Raw genomic sequence first — 20,977 nt, forward strand, 5'->3', positions numbered from 1 at the left:
GGCTCGTAAGAGGGGTGTGGTTAGGGGGGGGGGGGTGCATTTGGTGTAGACATCCATCACTATGATTGACGTGACCTATTAAATCTTTAGGGAAGTTTTTGCTGACCATCGGTTTGTGGAGGGAACCAAGATACATTTTTTTCATCCATGTACCACCCCATATAGAGCCTGACTGTTATGAGCTGGAATATGGTTACCAAACGCAAGCACAAAGGGTACTTCTATTTTCAAACATTTATTTAGTGTGCTTTTGAGTAATTGTAATTTTTTGTGGTTAATGAAACATTGGAAGCTAAGACCAAAGGTATAAATGGGTGAAAAAAATAGAATATCCTATACCCATCCATCCCCGAACCCCATTGTCCCAAACCCCTCATAATCTGAACATTACACCCTTTACAATTACAAGAAGTAGTTTCACAGCCTGAACGGTAATAAGTTAATAAGCTTTATGCATTAATGCATTTGCAAAAATGAAAAATACAACAAAAGCAATGCATTTGTAACTTTTTGTAACATTTGTAACTGACAAGGACACAGCATTTAATTATGTACAGTATAAAAGTGCCATTTACGTTATAATTATAAAACTTTCTGTAATATTATAAACATCACATTTTCAGCAGAAAGAAAACAAAAGTACATTTTTACAGAGTCCGCAGCCTTTGGCGAACTGGATTAATTAACGTTAGAGGAGTTAAAATGCGCGCTCGTTTTGCGCAACATCTTGACAACATAACCGCAAGGTGAAAAAAAAAATCCTGCTTTGTGAGATTTCTTGCTTAATTACGGTTTTCTTTTATCTTTCCAGTCTTTTTCAGTCTTGCTTTGGAAGAAAGAATGTGAAAGTCCGTGTATAACTAACTCTTTATGTCCGTTCGAGGGAAATCCTTTGTCATTCAAGACGAAGTCCAGGCGAATGACATGAAAAAAAAAAAAACACAAAAAGGCCCTGTTTTTGCTCCACGACCGAAACACCTGCAAAAGATTGTGTGAGAGAAAGAGAGAGAGAGAGAGGGAGAGAGAGAGAGAGAGAGAGAGGCGTGTTTAGAGAAGGCAAAAGGACAGAGATCCGGACAGACTGGCGCCAGGGAGGAAGCCACAGGACGGTTTTTTTCGGACTTTTAACCAAACAGTAACGAAATACCGGGTCCACACGAGCATCTGACCTTCTTGATAGTACTTTAAAATAACGTAGCTATAAGCAAAACATGGTATTAATAATAAACAATCAAAAAATTAAGATAAAGGTCACTCATCTTGTACGACTTTCTTCTGTGCACCACAAAAAATATTTTTTGCTCTTTTTGTGCGTCACAGAAAACATTTTGATTGTTTTGATAATCAAACTTTAATGACATTTCCTCCAACTGTAATAAAACAACGTGTTCTATATTAATCATTAAACCATGTCTGAATTACTTAAAGTATTAAAATGTATCTTTGTTTTAGTCCCGTACATAATGCATAATAATAATTATGCGCAGGTGCACTGCACAGCTGGCAAACAGCCCAATTGCCCCACGTGCAAAAGTTTAACTTTGTTACAGCTTCTCACGTGATACCATCAGTTTCGTAAAGCATCTAACTTACCGTTTCAACGAGACAGGGCTATGAGGTCATCTGAGTTGATCTCTCTTTGAGGGTTACTGGGCTGTTAATTAACAGAGGTAAACAATGATTTTCATTGTCGCTGCCAGCACAAGTTACATTTCAAGTTGGTGTTATATACATTATGCATTTTTAAATTAATGCTGATTGCATTGCATACTGTTTACTTTTTTCTTTTCTTATTGTCTCTTACTGATGCTGAAATAACACTTCATAGGCTACTGCTGTCATTTCACACTTCAATAAATGTATTATAACTGCGATGTACGATTTACCATTAGGGTAAGCTAATATAAATTACTTTGACCAACCAGCACGATAAGTCGGGATGAAATGTTCTATAAACTTGACTTACCTGGAAGGAGATGATGCTGATATCAGCTCCGAGTGATCTGACAGACTTTTTTGAAGGGCTCTGTCCGAGGATCTGCTGTTGCGGGTTCTGGTCCAGTGCGATCTGAAGATCCAGAATGTAGTCTATGACATGCTGCAAGATCTCCATCTTACTCACGCTCTTGTTCTGCGGTAAACTCGGCACGAGCTCCTTCAACCTGCTGTAGCAGTCATTCATGTTGTACAGGAGACTGAGTGGGTCGTCCGAGGAGCTCTTGCTCCGTAAATTGCCGAGATTATGCTCCGAAAAATACAAGGCGGGTTTCCTTATGGACCTCACCGGACTGACTGCCTTCATGGTGGATAACGATGTTGTGGTTAATTTCAGGGCATGCGATTCTCTTACAGATCTGCGCTGGAAGCTTGTTGTCAATGCGTTTATATAGCAACCCAACTGGGTTTGTTAAAAGGCATAAAGAATTAAGCGGATTGGTCGATGAGACGACGTCATTCTGTGAACCGGGGCATCAACATTGGCCAAATTCGCAGCACGTGAGCACCTCCCACATCCTCTGCACTCTTTCCTCGTGCTGAAGAGTATCTGAGCAACTGCGTGCACAGAGGTAGAACATCACATGTATACATAATGGAACGGGATGATTTTTGCAAGGGATTTCCATTTGTAACTTCTCATAGCATCAACAATCAAGTGATATTGAAAAATTTATTAACCCCAGATGTTTTTTTTCTTCTTATATATATATATATATATATATATATATATATATATATATATATATATATATATATATATATATATATATATACTGTTACATCGATCCATAGACACTGGAACTCTGATTTAGACTAGTTTTGCAAGTTCTAGTAGTAACTTTTTACGTCAGTTAGATTAAAAACGTACATTGATCTGATTTCAATCCGAAAAGTAAGACTCATTAGCCTACCCATTGACCTTGGCTAACAAGTTAGTCTGACTAGTTATTCTTAAAACGTAGTCTTAACATATTGGCTAAATTTATGCAACTATATGCACTTGGAATTGTAACGCTGTTTGATTCGTGAACGAACCGTTCTTTTGAGTCGACTATTCTTAATCGAAATGGACGAGTTGAGCGGTTTCGCGGAGATTCAGAAAACGCATAACTTTCGCTGTTAAGCCTATTGAAAACTTCGGGGTTGCGTTTCAGTGTAAACGGACCAAAACGGAGAGTTTCGAAAATGACGGCGTGGCTTCATGACTCCCAATCGATAGCTAATTTCAGCCGCCTTGTAATCATTAGTTACTTTGAGTAAGAATTCCACCTCATCTTCTGCGCCAGGAGCAGATTTCAACCTGTCCCTTTCCCCCTCATCTTTGACTGGGTGTCTTTTTTTAAGCCTCTTGATAATCGTCATCTCAAGCACTAAAGTCAAATACGCATTGTTTACCTGGCTTGGCACTATTCACTCACTTTTTCATCCACAGTAACAGCAGTACACTATTTGCAGGTCAAGTGTAATGCTTAGGGACACAATCCTGATAAAGCAGGATCAGCTGTTGTCTAGTCTCTGGGTCACCCCTACCTGAGACTGAACCTGTAAACACTGTCCATAAAGCGATCTCATAAAAATACAATTCTTATAAAACGAAAGTTACATGCTACATTTTAAAATGCTATTTGTGTGATGGAATATTTCCTATGTACGTCACAGTGACCTTACTGGCAAAAGTTTAAAAATGTAAAATATTTCTGTAGTGTTAGAATGGGAAATGTTTACTGGTTTTATTATGCAAAGGAAGAGTCTGCGATCCATCATGATGTACTAGTATCTTAAAATTACACAGTGGTGAATGTTTTTTGACCTTTTCCTCCTGAGACTATCAGTGGTGCAAACACAAAGGAATGTGTCTAACTTTACATGACTGAATGGCATCCCTTGGAGCATCACACAGAACTAAGAGCTAGCCTTTCTGGCTCTCTCTGTGCCCATTACTGAAGTACACAAGCCAAAAAGAATAGAGTTTCAGGATAATGTTCTTTTCTCAGCTGTTTCAAGGAAATATGAGCAGAAGAACATGTTTTCTCAACCCAGAGTGCTCCTGAAGTCATGCCAATTTTCAGTCAGTGTGTATTCTGAGAAACAGTCATTTCCCATATCAACTTATGATCCCACATTTTGGCTCTGTACCCTCTGTTTGTGTGTATTTGTAGGATGAGGTTGAGTGCCAATAAGTTACCACTACAAAATGCTGCATTATTAACAGTGTAAAATAATCTTTTGTGATTATTTGTAAATCCAGTTCAGTATTTGGGAAGATAGGCCTCGTAATGTAATTAAAAACTTTAAAATAAAATTGTAATTATACACAGTATCACAGCCCAATTGATTATATGTCAACCACATATTAATGCACATTTAACTGGATTTAATTTGTTACCTAAAAAATTTTCAGCAAAGATATCCAGAAGCAGCAGATGCATGTTTCTACATCTATCACGTCAGATCCAGTCAATGGTCATGCCCTCGGGTGCAGTCGTTTACATGCTCTTTTAGTTTGAGTCTGAGAGATTCCTCAGGCATGACTTCACAGGACAGGTGCTGTCTGACTTGCAGCCCCAGAACTGTGTCGAAGCATGAAAGGTGGGAATCAGAAGGATCATTGAAAGAGAGATTTAGATACTACCTCTAAATTGACCTTAGACCTGCATCAGGTATCCATGTGCTTAAAACACATACGTCATTTGAAGAAAGACTGAGGGTTTTGCTCAAAAAGAGTGATGTGGAAATATACTTTCACACTTTAGGGAAGAAGTCACACCTGACTGTTAGTAAAGAATGCAAGAGGAAGCTAATGTAGTTGTAGCTTTCATTGCTGATGATGGTTTGAGCAGTCTTTCTATACCTGACCTCCAAATGACAGCAAATAAATATATATATGGTGCTCAACTACACTTAACTTACTTAAGGGAGGAAACGTTTTATACAAAAAAATACTATGCAAATACTATGTTATGATATTTTATAATTACATCAGAGTGGTTTTAAACAAATGAACAATCCATCAACCATATCTTAAAACAGTATCTTGAATCTTAAATCGGGCAAATTTATTCAAACCAAACCAAAATACAAAAACAAACCTAACTTAAATAAACATCGTACTGGGACTCGAATCGATTAATCATTTTGTAATCTGCTCGTCCGAACGAACCAGTTCTCTATAACGAACGAATCAAATGCCGTATGTCAGAGAGCCATATAGAAGAACCAATTCACTAGAATGAAACAGGCTTCTCAATGCTGCATAAGAGACCGAGAGAGGGGTGGGGGGAGAAGACAGCTTTGGAACCGACTGGCTAGAATTAATTGGATGATTCAACGCTAAGAGGATAGGATCCAGTGATTCCAACAACCTGACTCACTATAATGAATAGGACTTTCCAGCATTCCTTTTGAGTGCGAGAAGACTGTTGAGGTGGAACCGGTTCACTAGAATGAACTGGAGTGTCTAACAATATGTGTGTAAGAAAGTATCTGTTTAAGACGAGATGACTCAATAGAATGAATTTGGTAGCACTTTATTTTACAGTCCTGTTCCCCATGTACATACTATGTACTTATTATAGTAATTACAATAACTATGTAATAACTAGGTACTAACCCTGAACCTACCCATAAACCTAACACTACCCCATGTAGTTACCTTGTATTACCAGAACCTTTTTAGATAAGTACACTGTAAGTACACTATAAGTACATGGAATTACACGTACTGTAAAATAAAGTGCAACCATGAATTTGGTAAATTAATTCACTTAAACGAATTGGAATGTTAAAAAATGACTTGTTTGGATGAGCTGACTCGCTAAAGACAAATAATAGGCTGTCTTTACAATGCAAAATATGACAGATAAGATCCATTTATGTCAAACCAATTCAGTAGAATGAACTGGACTTTTCAGCGGAACATATGAGAGAGAAAGGTGTGAGCGTATGATTATTCACTCAGACATAAAATAACAGCGTGTTAGTAACCCGACTAAAAGTAGGTCGTTACTAGAAAAACTGCATTATTTTGAAAGCAGCTTAATGTCATGCTACAGAAAAATGTATTCCAGTTAGAGACAGTAAGTTATCTACTTCCAGCACTGATGCGCACAAACAAACTCTGCAAGTGCTTCAAATGTGTGCCAGAGTCACCTAAGGCTCTTTGGGTTTCCCCACCCATTTCATCAACAACAAACCAGAAACTTCTGACTACACAAATACTTAAACATTATGACAAAACCACATTGCTACATAACTGTTTCCCTTCCAGAGGTCTTAGCTATACCTTTTGACTGTCTTTGAACACAACTCCTCATACAGTACGTGTCTTGCTTGCGCTCATTCTTGAAGTTTTCCTCCTCTGGTGTTCAGCTTAGTGTGGTAGGTTGAGTGTCCAGGTGGGGAGCCTATATGTGGGTGTCATGGGGAGTGTGCCTAGTTGGGGGGCTGCTGGTGGTTGTTGAAGATGGGGAGGGCGTTGCCCACAGGGAGAACACCTGCTTACTCTGCCCCGCTATCACCCCCCTTCCCTCACCTGCCCCAGCTGCATGCTGCGGGCATCTGCCCACCTCTGGGTAATGGAGCTGTCACTCTTGCTGGCTGCTCACCACAAAGGCATGACCTAATTTATCTGTCCTGTCTTCAGCTCACCAGTACATCCACTGTGAGTCTATGTGTTTCATCAGTCTTAAGTTCCGTATGCTGTAAGACTGCCTTTGTCCTTCATCGAGGTGAAGTGAAGTTTCAGCAATGTTACTGATCAGTCATTTTAATTAACAAGTTGGAATTAAATCCATAGCAGGGTTGGACAAAATTAAAAAAGGGTGCTCCCTTTCAATTAATTAGATATGATTTGAATTGGCCACACCCACAGGAAGTTTAGAATTTGAATTTGAATTGAGATTACAGGAAGCTGGAATTTACTGAATTCCAATGCGTGTTTTCTTTTTCAGGAGCCTTGGTTCAGTTTTTCCCCCAAAGAGATTTTTTTGAACCAACTTTAAAAGTTATAAGCAATGAACCAAACCAATCAGATACTAGGTTAATCACAACATTAAGATCTGTGATTTAGAGCAAAATGGTATTTGAAAATTGGACAAAAATACAAAAAGTTTCAAGTCTTTGTACTTGAATTTCAGTTCATTTTGATCCTATATCCCCACATTCAAATATGAATTATAATTCTATAATTCTGAATTCTGAATAATTCTTTGTATATTTCATATTAAAAACTGAGAAAACATATTCTGTATTAGTGAATGGTTGAGCATTACATATTCCCATTGGATGTCAGACCGGGTTGGTTTTGATGTAGGTGGCTTCTGTGGAATTGAACTGGCAGATAAGGTTAATCTTTATGGCTGTCCTCACAACTGATATCAATACAGGGTCAACTGCATATGACATTAGAGCCTGCAATGAGAACATGCGTTATATTGCTCTTTATACCATAACAAGCCTCTACTTTCCTTCTGTCATACACACACATGCATTCACACACCTTTATTCTCCTCCAGCATTTACAGTAGAGGTCATCTAACAGATGGGCACCAACCTTGAATTGTAACTCTTGTGGTTTTGAAGTCTGTGCTCTGCAGTGTGCATGATACTTGAGCGTTCTCTAATGTCACTGTCACACTGCTCAAGAAAAAGCTTAATTCACACACCAGCACTACTCACAATATGCAACATTCCAGCCTTCAGATTTCCAATCTAAAGATGTTGTGTATTAACAAGAAGGAATGAAATGGAGTAGTGTTACTCACTCTACACCAGAAGGACCAGAGCTCTTCAACTGGGTGTGAATGAAATGTAATAAACTCGGCAGGAGTGGCTGTATGGGCTGCTGGAAGTTTATAAGCAGAGATGATTGCGGAGAGATGAAATTAATGTCAAATCTTCCAGATACGTGGCATCTCTCTGACATGCAGTCATCATTTAGGCAGCTGGAAACAATAAAAACTAATATTGCATACAGTCCAGCCACCAACTTGGAAGGCTGAATGTGTCTCCGAGAAAGCAATAAAGCTGTTGAAATGTTGCCAGATTGTAGTTCATCTGATGGAAAACAAAACAAAGTTGATTTCTGTGGATATCCTAATGTTTTGAAACAAACTTAAATGGTGCTGTATACATATTTATAAAAAATATTTGGGGGCAGTTTGCACCATTAAATCATATTAAACACATCATAGACTTAAATTCTTCCAGTCAACGGCTTCATCCATAAGCAGTTAACTTTGTTAGCAGAATTTCAAAGCTTCGTATAGCCATTATGTTTTCAATTATTTTTCACCATTTTTGCTTGGTGTAATGCCATTTTAAGAGATTTACACTGACAAGAGGTCATATTCTGCACCTGTGATTCACCATTGTCATAATTAGTTAATGGTCTTGCGATGACGGTGAAAGCAGAAGCTTCTCGCTTCCTGAGTAAGTGCCATTAGAAGCCATCTGTGAGGTTCCTCTGTCCTTATGCCATAGAGCGTCTGTCATAGCTCTCCAAAAATCATAGCACTGTTTGAAATCCACTTCTACTGCATTACCACTGCCAGATGATATCAAATGCAATGTGCTGTGCTTACACAGACTAAACATTTAAGTGCCACATATAAGCTACAAAATGCAATTTTATTGCTTATGGCTGAAAAGGCGCATAAACCATTATTATTTTTGAACAACTATAGATGCAGTAAGATTATAATATTTTTGAATTTTAATTCAAATTTATTTCCTATTTAAAATTTAGACAATTATACGTTTTATTTATGTTTACAATCACATGCATTATCTGGAATAAAACCTCACTAAATGTACAGATCTAAGGTGAATCTAATGTTTACATACTAAATCAGGATTAGATGTACATTAATAATTTTAGCTCAAAGCTTCAGGTTCTGCTTTCTGGCATCTCCATTTCAAGGAACAAGGTCACCTCAGAAGTCATGTCTGAGAACCTTCTCTTGGCAGACCATTCATAACAGTTTGCATTGAATCAGAAAATGATGAATTAAAAGTCTAACAAATTAAACAATTTATTTTAAAGATATATCCAGGGTAGAAACTGGAAGTTGATTTAAAAGTTGTGGATTATAGGAGTGAGTATTGAGGGTGAGACCTTGCAAAGACACTGGAGACACTGAATCATGAGACAATAACTCAGATTTCAGTGAAACCCACACTATTATGTCAGAACAGAGAAAGTGCTGGAGATGGTCATTTTGAGGCATCCTGGATTTCTGTACGGACATATTGGGCTCTGAATAACACTGCTTCTAATTAACTGTCTTTAGGGTGAGGTGATTATAAATGCATCTTAGCATCTACATAATAGATTTAAACAGAGTCCAGCTGACTCTAAAGATGGACAGAGTGCTTATCTCAAATCTGTTTTTATTTCCAGGACGATTTGGTCTCCACCCTGGAATGGTGTGTTCATTTCCCTGGGCAAGGACATCCGCAAATGTGTGTGCAGAAGGCATTGAGACAGATAATCTAATCTGCCACTGAGCACAAGGAGGGAGGTCCCCATCCCAGACAGAGTGTTTAAAGTTCTGCCATCCTCTTTTTTAGCATTCAAACCCGTATGGATGTGGTGAACTACTGACATTATCCTTTTTTAACATACAAAATCGTACCTTCTCACTTCTCTGTTTGCTCAGGGGTCTTGAAAACAGTCTCTGTCCTCTCTTTTCCTTCCTTGGACGTTGTATAATGTCCTGTCTGGTGTCTGCTTATCATCCACAGACTGTCTCTCACATTCCTGAGAGTTAGCACAGGCACGGTGGATGTCGAATAACTGCACGTTTTGGTGTGTGTGTGGCTCTTATCTGTGAATGGAGGGAAGCGAACAAAGTGAGGAAATGGCTGGTTAGGATTAACCTTCCTGCAATGCTAAGGAGTTGGGGGGTACTCAACATTTTTTTTCTTCAAATTGCCAAAGGTACGGCTTTGGTACTGCATTTGGGACACCTGTGGCCCTGTTCAAACCTGATATGAACAGTGTTAATTGTTGAAGAACAGGTTCCCTTTCAGTCGGTTACTCTTGACGTCATGTCAGATGACCAACGAATTTGGATATTGCTTCAATAGACTAGTCTACTTCAAGTGTAAATTAAATGTTGCTTACAGAATGAGCATAAAAATGCAGCAGAAGCTTCTGGCTTATCAGGCACAGGGTGTGCCTTGCCCATACAGGTTGCAAGCTCACTCAACTATTCATCCTCCTGGACACTGGCTTGTGGCACCTTGCTTACAGATATTTGTAGAGCTGCAGACTGGGTGACCCCAAATCATGTTTGCTAGATTCTATAGGAGTGTCCGGCACCAGGCTTTCACTTGCTGAATCCTTGAAAACCGGTAGAAGGCTGGGTTCCATATGTAGGGGATGGAGATTTCGCAGTGTCCCTGTTCCAAGTGGAATGTGTACTATTCACGACAATGGTGAACAGAACTTTTTGTTGCAAGCCCTGGCCTACACCAAAAAGGGGCGCATGGTGGTTTGCACAGGGCACTGGAAGGGGCAGCATCCATGGCACTTTAGTAGGAATCCCAATTCGTTTGTCATCCAACATGAAGTCGAGAGTGACCGACTGAAAGGGAACGTCTATGGAGTTCCCTGAAGGAGGATACGGGGATGTCATGTTGGATGACAAATGAATTTGGCTTCCTACTAAAGTGATACCAATTCATTGGTCATCTGACGTGACGTCTCCATTCACTCCTTCAGGGAACGAGGGTAACCATACATAACTGAGACGTTCCTCCAGATCTAATTCACAAGAGAACACTTTCCCAAATTTTTGGATTTCCCTTAAATAAAGTCCTATTTAAGAAATACTTCTTTTAATTGCCTTTAATGAGCTGTAATGATTTCCATATCTGATAAACTCACTAAATGATGGGTATTTTTTCACTGGCTTTAAGCCCAGCCACAAAACCAATATTTTATTTCCTTACAAGATATGTTTCATGTTAAGTGTCTTACATGTTGTTTCTTCTGTCAGTTCCAAGAGTCCCTCCTTTTCTGTGTACTCTGAAAAAGAACCTTCAACTGTTTCACAGTTGTTGTTACACAGGAATGGTTATATTTTCTTAAGCTAGAAATGTGTACTTTCTGCATGACCAGTGTCACCAAATAGAATTGCACAAATAATCATTCAATAAGTTTGCCTTGAATTCAGTGTTGTTTTTGCTAACTAGATGTTAATTTAGATAAAGCTGAAATAGAACTAGATAGTAAAGTTTGTTTTCAAACTTTAAGTTGGCTTGAAAAAGCCTGGCCAGAAAGTTAGAAAAATGTAGAAAGTTTGAAAAGCTTAAAAAGTTTTAAAAATGTAAAAGTTTGAAAAGTTAAGAAGTTTAAAAAAGAAAGTGATTAACATATTACTAGCATTATAAGCAAGTGACTACCATGTCGTTAGCATGATTAGCAAAGTTTTTAACATGTTTCTAGCATGTTGAGAGCATGATTTTAGCATGATTAGCATTTTGCTAGCATGTTTCTAGCATGTGACTAGCATGTTTCTAGCATGATTAGCATGTTGCTAGCATTCCACTAGCATGTTTGTAGAATGATTAGCACGTTGTTAACATTTCGGTAGCATTTTGTTAGCATGATTTGCATGTTTACTAATATGTTTGTAGCATGATTAGCATGTTGCTAGCATGTTGCTAGCATGTTTGTAGCATTATTAGCATTTTGCTAACATGTTACTAGTATGATTAGCATGTTGCTAGCATGTTGCTAGCATTTTTGTAGCATGATTAGCATTGTTGTTAGCATGTAACTAACATTTTGCTAGCATGATTAGCATGTTGCTAGCATGTTGCTATCATTTTTGTAGCATGATTAGCATGTTGTTAGCATGTAACTAACATTTTGCTCGCATGATTAGCATGTTGCTAGCATGTTTCTAGCATGATTAGCATGTGGCTAGCATGTCTCTAGCATGTTGTTAGCATGTTTCTAGCATGATTAGCATGTTGCTAGCATGTCGCTAACATTTTGCTAGCATGATTAGCATGTTGCTAGCATGTTTGTAGCATGATTAGCATGTTGCTAGCATGTTTCTAGCATGATAGCATGTTATGTTCTAGCATGTAGCATGTAGCTAGCATGTCTCTAGCATGTTTCTAGCATGATTAGCATGTTGCTAGCATGTCGCTAACATTTTGCTAGCATGATTAGCATGTTGCTAGCATGTTGCTAGCATGATTAGCATGTTGCTAACATGTTTCTAGCATGATTAGCATGTGGCTAGCATGTCTCTAGCATGTTGTTAGCATTTTTCTAGCATGATTAGCATGTTGCTAGCATGTTGTTAGCATGTTTCTAGCATGATTAGCATGTTGCTAGCATGTCGCTAACATTTTGCTAGCATAATTAGCTTGTTGCTAGCATGTTTGTAGCATGATTAGCATGTTTCTAACATGTTTCTAGTATGATTAGCATGTGGCTAGCATGTCTCTAGCATGTTGTTAGCATGTTTCTAGCATGATTAGCATGTTGCTAGCATGTCGCTAACATTTTGCTAGCATGATTAGCATGTTGCTAGCATGTTTGTAGCATGATTAGCATGCTGCTAACATGTTTCTAGCATGATTAGCATGTGGCTAGCATGTCTCTAGCATGTTGTTAGCATGTTTGTAGCATGATTAGCATGTTGCTAGCATGTCGCTAACATTTTGCTAGCATGATTAGCATGTTTGTAGCATGTTTGTAGCATGATTAGCATGTTGTTAACATTTTAGTAGCATGATTAGCATGTGGCTAGCATGTCTCTAGCATGATTTTCATGTTGCTAGCATTTTATTAACATGATTAGCAAGTGACTAGCATGTCGTTAGCATGTTTGTAGCATGATTAGTATACAACTAGCATGTTGCTAGCATGATTAACATGTGACTAGCATGTGGCTAGCATGGCTAGCAAGTGACTAACATGTTTCTATGCTAATCCAGGTAAAACCAGTTGATTCAGTTAGAAACCAGCTAAGACCAGCGTGACAGTGGCCAAAACTACTTTAAAACCATGTTAAAAGCATGTTTTTGACATGATTATCAAGTTACTAACATGTTGTTAACATGTTTCTATGATAATCGAGCTAAAACCAGTTGATTCAGTTAGAAACCAGCTAAGACCAGCTTGACAGTGGCCAAAACCACTTTAAACCATGTTAGAAGTATGTTTCTAGTCTGATTAGCAAGTTACTTGCATGTTATTAACATGTTTCTATGATAATCTAGTTAAAACCAGTTGATTCAGTAAAGAAAACCACCTAAAACCAGCTAAGACCAGCTAAAGCCAGCTTGACAGTGGCCAAAACCACTTTAAACCATGTTAGAAGTATGTTTCTAGACTGATTAGCAAATTACTAACATGTTGTTAATATGTTTTTATGATAATCTAGCTAAAACCAGTTGATTCATTAAAGAAAACCACCTTAAACCAGCTAAGACCAGCTAAAGCCAGCTTGACAGTGGCCAAAACCACTTTAAACCATGTTAGAAGTATGTTTCTAGTCTGATTAGCAAGTTACTAACATGGTATTAACATGTTTATATGATAATCTAGCTAAAACCAGTTGATTCAGTAAAGAAAACCACCTAAAACCAGCTAAGACCAGCTAAGGCCAGCGTGACAGTGGCCAAAACCACTTTAAAACTTGTTAGAAGTATGTTTCTAGTCTGATTAGTGAGTAACTAGCATGTTGTTAGCATGTTTCTATGCGAATCTGGCAAAAACCAGCTAAAAACAGTGGATTCAGTAAAAACCAGCTAAAACCCAGCTAAGACCAGCGTGAGAGTGGTCAAAACCACTTAAAAACCAGTTTGGGAGACTAGCCAAAACAACTGATCAGCTTAGGCTGGTTTTAGCTGTATTCTCAGTAGAGAGTTTTTAAGGTTTGCCCTGGTAGTAGACAGCTTAAATATATTATAAGCCTTATTTTTCAAAGTTTGTACCCCCGTAATGAAAGTCTATGGGATTTAAGGTGGTTTTGGTAGTCTGGTTTACGAAAACCATAAGCCGAATCAGTTAGAAAAGATATAGCAACCCGAGTCAGACCAGTCTGAAGGTCTGACCCAAGTTTGGTGGTTCTAGCTTGAAAGCTCTAGGAGGAGATAGTGTTTAAAATTTGGCTCAGAAGAATAATAATAATAACTAGAATTAAAAGTTAGTGAACTAACTTTGATGTTGGCTTGGCCATCTTGGCCATGGAGCAAAAGAGCCAAAGTACTTGTGTGCCCAACATTGAGTTGCCCCACTGCAAAATTAATACACATAATAATGCCATAAAAAATACACCTGCAACAGTCTTTTTCCATGCTCCCTTGCTGTTTTCTTTTTTTTAATAAAAAGCCTGGGCTATGATAACAGCTATGACAGGGTTGTCTAGCTGGATGTGAAATAAGTCTTGCCTATTTTTCTCGTGTATGTATTTCACAGTCCTGCCACCGTTGCGTTGTGGGCAACGACACACAAGATTACGGAAACAATGCATTTTAAATCAAGGAGATCATAAGGGGTCCAAGCACAATGGTTTGTATAGATGATGCAGTTACACACTGTTTAAAATTGTTTAATTTGTACTGTATGTTCATTCTATTTATTTATTTGTGCTATTTACATAATGTTTACTTTTTTTAAGTTTGTTTTTGTTAATGTAAAATAGCACTGCATAGTCTTCACTGTAAGATAAAATACACAATCAAACCAAAATGTATTCAGACACCTTCAACATTTCTCACATAATCACAGTTTATTTGCTGTAGTTTAGAAACTGGTAATAATATATGACAATAACTCAGAACAAATTCATCTTGATAATTTCGGATAACTTTGATAAAAAGATATGTAATGGAATCTACCAAAACTTCAGACTGTCAGTATGACAATATTTACACAACTATCAATACTTTGTTGAACAGTTACCAAGCAAGAAATGCTTAATTTGGTTCAGTCTGTGGTGTGAAAAGGTTGCATTAACAATTAAAGAAAGAAACACTTAAGCAAAACATGGGCAGGTCCTTAATTATTATTATTATTAAATCAATTTCACTGGTAGCCTACTGTATGAAGAATTAGTGGGTATAATATTTCACAGATCACTATTTTGCCATACTCACTTACATAAATGAACTAGTGGCCTGCACCCACTAGTAAAACAATTCTATCTTATTTTTGGATTGACTTTGGATAAATTCTTGTACTACAAGGTAATTCAGTCAAGAGCAGTGAGTGATTACTTTCATTTTCATACATTAAAGACACTGACAGCAGAGCTAGTAAATTAGGCGCGGTGCCTTTAAGAGACAAACGCATCCATTATGATGATACACATCCGATTTTTTTTTTGCAAATCTTTACTTTCACTTAAGACATAACCACATACTTATTCGAACACACTTTCCAACACGGGTATTTCGACATATTTTGTATGTATTTGTTGTCGGTACAAAAGCAAGAAGACTTTGAGACGCGTCTCTGCTTGCTCCCTGAACAACACCGCGCTGCTGAATTGAGCACTTTTGCTTTTCGCTCTTTTTTCTGTTTATTTAAACTGCGATTTGAATTTGTTCGTTCAGGTCCAGGAGGAAGTGAACGTCCTGAACGACAGCTCTGTTCAGTGTTGCTGTCCCTGTCCGCGATACGCGCGGCTCTCTCTCGTGCACACGCGCCATCAGCTGCTCAGTTCAGTTTCCCGCAGCGCGGGGCTGAAGCCAACTTGATGTGTTGAATGCTCGGAGCACGTTATAAAACGTATTCTTAAAATACACATTTCTGTTTTAATAAATGGTCATATTAAATCATAGCATAACACATAAGTAGGTACAAAAATAATCAGTGATGCATGCGACCCTTTTGGTCTCAGTGTAGCTCCCTGCTTTACCATGTTATGCAACGCTGAGCAATTGCTGCGACGTTAAGCCTGACAGAGAAATCTCACAAGCACATATAAACACTCATTTTCATATGTGTAATATATTCTTCTAATTGTTTTGTGCCGTTTCGCTGCAGTGTTTTAATGTGAAAGGCTGTAAATGTGTACTTCAAGTGTTCAGACAAATACATCGCGAGCTCATCTGTGACGTTCAGCATGATGATTCAGTTAGAAACCAGCTAAGACCAGCGTGACAGTGGCCGAAACTACTTTAAAACCATATAATATATTATTCTAATTGTTTTGTGCCGTTTCGCTGCAGTGTTTTTAATGCGAAAGGCTGTAAATTCTCTGTGGACTTCAAGTGTTCAGAGAAATACATCGCCAGCTCGCGAGCAGTTGGCTGCCGCGAATATATAATGTTATTACTTTAAACAGTTCAGAAACATCTGAATTTAGCTCTTGGTGTGTTCTAACGTGTGGATTGCGTGTAATCGCGTTTTTAAAAGGTCTTAAATAAGAATGAATTCGCTAGTTCTCGGCTCCGTGTAGACAGCCTGGGCTGAGCAGCAGTATTTTTAACCAGTTTAAAAGTGAAACGAAACCCGACTCCGCCCCTAAATGTCATTGCAACTGTAGGGGCGCAATTTTTTCTCAGACAATGTAAGTCTATGGGTAATGAATTTTGACATTTAAAAATTAATAAAAAACAACTTTAAGTCTGATCAGTCTGAAAAGATATAGCAACCAGCACCGCTCTATCCCGCAGGTGTCTGCCGAGTTTGGGGCTTGTGGCTTTAAAGCCCTAGGAGGAGTAGCGTTTAGAATTTCTGTCAGAAAAATAATAATAAGAAAAAAAAGAAGAAGTTTAAATAGCATAACAGTATGTTGGCTTGTTGCCAAGCCAACATAACTAGAATTAAAAGTTAGTGAACTAACTTTGATGTTGGCTTGGCCATCTTGGCCATGGGGCAAAAGAGCCACAGTACTTGTGTGCCCAACATTCTTGAGTTGCCCCGCTGCAAAAAAAAAAAATAATAATAATACCATAAAAAATACACCTGCAACAGTCTTTTTCCATGGTCCCTTGCTGTTTTCTTTTTTAATAAAAAGCCTAGGCTATGATAACAGCTACGACAGGGTTGTCTAGCTGAATGCGAAATAAGTCATGCAAAAACCATAATCTCCTAAATACCATTCAATTTAATGTTATTTTAATAGTACTGACAACATATTTTAAGTTATCACACTACTGAAAAATTAAAGAAGGGACAGTATATATAGTATACTTCGGTGAGTCAAGAGCTAAACAAAAAGTCCTGTTTCATTACAAAATACTGTAACTTTTATAAACGTTATGCTATCACCACAAAATTTTAATTAATATTTATTAAAAAATAAATATTTCATAAAACTGAAACTTAAATATATTATTTCTATAGGCTATACAAAACAGAAAAGAAAAAAGACTAAATAATAAGGCTGAATAAGCTGATCTATAGCATGTTAAATGGTGGTTGCCTGTCTATGAATGGTACACCCCTCTAAGCACACAGAAGTGGTTTGACCCAAGTCCTCAGCAGCCAATGACACTGACCTGTTCAAACTGATTTTTAAGGCATACTTCACGTGTATTTCACGTGTATTTAACGTGTATTTAAAACGTGAAATATAGCTGATTTTTCATGAGTAAACAACGCGTATTTAACGTGTATTTGACCCTCTTGGCCTTCCATACACATTAGAAGGGAGACGTGAAAAAAGGACATCGCGTACTTTATCACAGAATATTTGTTCGGCAGCACTTGTTTAGTTTAAAAGTAGACATGTCAAACTTTCTATAGATATATCTCTCATGTCTCTTCGTTGAGTATTCATGGAGTTACAGTTCATTTTAATGACGTGTTTGTAAATGAAGATCAGCGCAGACAAGGTTGAAGACAGCACACCTTGTTTGTTATCTTTATTTTATAAGTGCACAAAGTTTTGTTGTTATTGTGTTTGTATCCAAAAAAAGTAGACCCTTTACAGATTCGATTGATGTATTGCTCTTATCTGTACGTTTAAAACTGAAAATGTAATTTAAGTAATTGTCAGGGTTATCAGCAGAAAATGACTCAAAACGCGTATATGCGTTAATCGACTCCAGAGTTAAAAGGCTGTCGTGACTTTTTTTCCTTCCAGTATTCATAAGCTGTATCGCGCTGTCAAATTATATGTCATTTTGCACACATAAACATCTCAAAAACACCTGAATTCTGCTCTTGTTGTGTTCTAATGGGTGGATTAGTGCTGTGATATTATTTTTGGAATCTCTTAAAAAATGCTGATGAAGTGCTCATTTCTCTCTCTTCTTTCTCTCTGTTCTTTGGTCAGAGACATAATTTATTAATGAGATATCTGACCCGGTAATAATAACATATGTTGATTTGGCTTGTCAGAGTAAATGAAATGTGTAGCCTATTTATTTGTCTGATCTCGCCCCAAACGCGGCTGTCATGTGACTTTTTTTTCCCTTCGCGATGTCAAATATTGCATTTTGCACACATACACGGCTCAAAAACCCCTGGATTTTTCTCTTAGTGTGTTCTAATTGGTGGATTGTGTGCATTCGCAGGAATATTTATTTTAAGAAGCTCTTAAAAAATATATATAAATGACTTTACCATGTTGGGACGATGGATAACAATTGATGTGAGGTTCAGCCTGACAGATAAAATCTCACAATCACATATAAACACTCATTTTCATGTGTATAATATATTGTTCTAATTGTTTTGTGCCGTTTCGCTGCAGTGTTTTAATGTGACAGGCTGTAAATTCTCTTCAAGTGTTCAGAGAAATACATGGCGAGCTCGCGGGCAGTCGCGCTGCTGCGAATATATCATGTTATTACTTTAAACAGTTCAGAAACATCTGAATTTAGCTCTTGGTGTGTTCTAACGTGTGGATTGCGTGCAATCGCCGATATTAATTTAATTATAAAAGGTCTTAAATAAGAATAAATTCGCTCGTTGTGAGCTCCGTGGAGACAGCATGAGCTGAGCAGCCGTGATTCTTCTCTCGTCTGTCTGACTGCTCTCTGCCCAGACATCAAGTATTCATAAGCTGTATCACGTTGTCAAATTATATTTCATTTTGCACACATAAACAGTTCAAAAACACCTGAATTCTGCTCTTGTTGTGTTCTAATGGGTGGATTAGTGCAATTCGCTGTGATATTATTTTTGGAAGCGCTTAAAAATGCGGATGAAGCGCTCATTTCTCTCTCGTCTTTCTCGCTGTTCTTTGGCCAGAGACATAATTTATAAATGAGACCTGACCCGGTAATAATAACATATGTTGGTTTAGCTTGTCAGTTTATATAGCTAGCCTATTTATTTGTCCGATCTCGCCCCGAAACGCGGCTGTCATGTGGACTTCAAGTGTTCAGAGAAATACATCGCGGGCTCGCGGACATTTGGCTGCCGCGAATATATCATGTTATTACTTTAAACAGTTCAGAAACATCTGATTTTAGCTCTTGGTGTGTTCTAACGTGTGGATTGCGTGCAATCGCCGTTTTAAAAGGTCTTAAATAAGAAAGAATTCGCTCGTTGTGAGCTCCGTGGAGACAGCAGCAGTGATTCTCTTCAAGTGTTCAGAGAAATACATGGCGAGCTCGCGGGCAGTTGCGCTGCCGCGAATATATCATGTTATTACTTTAAACAGTTCAGAAACATCTGATTTTAGCTCTTGGTGTGTTCTAACGTGTGAATTGCGTGCAATCGCCGTTTTAAAAGGTCTTAAATAAGAATGAATTCGCTCGTTGTGAGCTCCGTGGAGACAGCCTGAGCTGAGCAGCAGTGATTCTTCTCTCATCTTTCTGACTGCTCTCTGCCCAGAAATCAATTATTAATGAGCCCTGACCCTGTAATAATCAGATATGTTGGTTTAGCTTGTCAGTTTGAGGGAAATTGTATTATTTACTTGGTATTTTTAACCGGTTTAAAACTGAAACGAAACCTGACTCCTCCCTTTAATCTCGGTTATTGCAACTAGGGGCGCATTTTTTCTCAGTTAATGTAAGTCTATGGGTAATGTATTTGACATTTAAAAATTTATAAAAAAAAAACTTTAAGTCTGATCAGTCTGAAAAGATATAGCAACCATCACCGCTCTATCCCGCAGGTTTCTGCCAAGTTTGGGGCTTGTGGCTTTAAAGCCCTAGGAGGAGTAGCGTTCAGAATTTCTGTCAGAAAAATAATAATAAGAAAAAAAGAAGAAGTTTAAATAGCATAACAGTATGTTGGCTTGTTGCCAAGCCAACATAACTAGAATTAAAAGTTAGTGAACTAACTTTGATGTTGGCTTGGCCATCTTGGCCATGGAGCAAAAGAGCCAAAGTACTTGTGTGCCCAACATTGAGTTGCCCCGCTGCAAAATTAATACACATAATAATGCCATAAAAAAATACACCTGCAACAGTCTTTTTCCATGCTCCCTTGCTGTTTTCTTTTTTTAATAAAAAGCCTGGGCTATGATAACAGCTATGACAGGGTTGTCTAGCTGGATGTGAAATAAGTCATGCCTATTTTTCTCGTGTATGTATTTCACAGTCCTGCCACCGTTGCGTTGTGGGCAACGACACACAAGATTACTGAAACAATGCATTTTAAATCAAGGAGATCATAAGGGGTCCAAGCACAATGGTTTGTATAGATGATGCAGTTACACACTGTTTAAAATTGTTTAATTTGTACTGTATGTTCATTCTATTTATTTATTTGTGCTATTTACATAATGTTTACTTTTTTTAAGTTTGTTTTTGTTAATGTAAAATAGCACTGCATAGTCTTCACTGTAAGATAAAATACACAATCAAACCAAAATGTATTCAGACACCTTCAACATTTCTCACATAATCACAGTTTATTTGCTGTAGTTTAGAAACTGGTAATAATATATGACAATAACTCAGAACAAATTCATCTTGATAATTTCGGATAACTTTGATAAAAAGATATGTAATGGAATCAACCAAAACTTCAGACTGTCAGTATGACAATATTTACACAACTATCAATACTTTGTTGAACAGTTACCAAGCAAGAAATGCT

General features: G+C 37.8%; 1 protein-coding gene across 1 annotated transcript; it reads right to left on the reverse strand.

The window, feature by feature from the left end:
- Positions 1-222: 222 nt before the first annotated feature.
- LOC113081239 (DNA-binding protein inhibitor ID-2-like) lies at positions 223-2,376 on the reverse strand. The gene is made up of 3 exons (XM_026253312.1): positions 1,967-2,376; positions 1,594-1,654; positions 223-978 (listed from the first exon to the last, which is right to left on the reverse strand). The coding sequence occupies exons 1-2, from the start codon at positions 2,300-2,302 to the stop codon at positions 1,598-1,600; spliced, it is 393 nt and encodes a 130-aa protein (XP_026109097.1). The 5' UTR covers positions 2,303-2,376; the 3' UTR covers positions 223-978; positions 1,594-1,597.
- Positions 2,377-20,977: the final 18,601 nt, after the last annotated feature.

This window comes from Carassius auratus, unplaced genomic scaffold (assembly GCF_003368295.1).
Source record: "Carassius auratus strain Wakin unplaced genomic scaffold, ASM336829v1 scaf_tig00033505, whole genome shotgun sequence".
Classification (NCBI taxonomy): Eukaryota; Metazoa; Chordata; class Actinopteri; order Cypriniformes; family Cyprinidae; genus Carassius; species Carassius auratus.

What these genes read in the sequence shown, in the direction of transcription:
- LOC113081239 (XM_026253312.1), bottom strand. Translation starts at nt 2,302, where the DNA reads ATGAAGGCAGTCAGTCCGGTGAGGTCCATAAGGAAACCCGCCTTGTAT. An exon ending in TCAGCATCATCTCCTTCCAG is followed by an intron (nt 1,655 to 1,966) that starts GTAAGTCAAGTT and finishes GTTAATTAACAG; the next exon opens with CCCAGTAACCCTCAAAGAGA.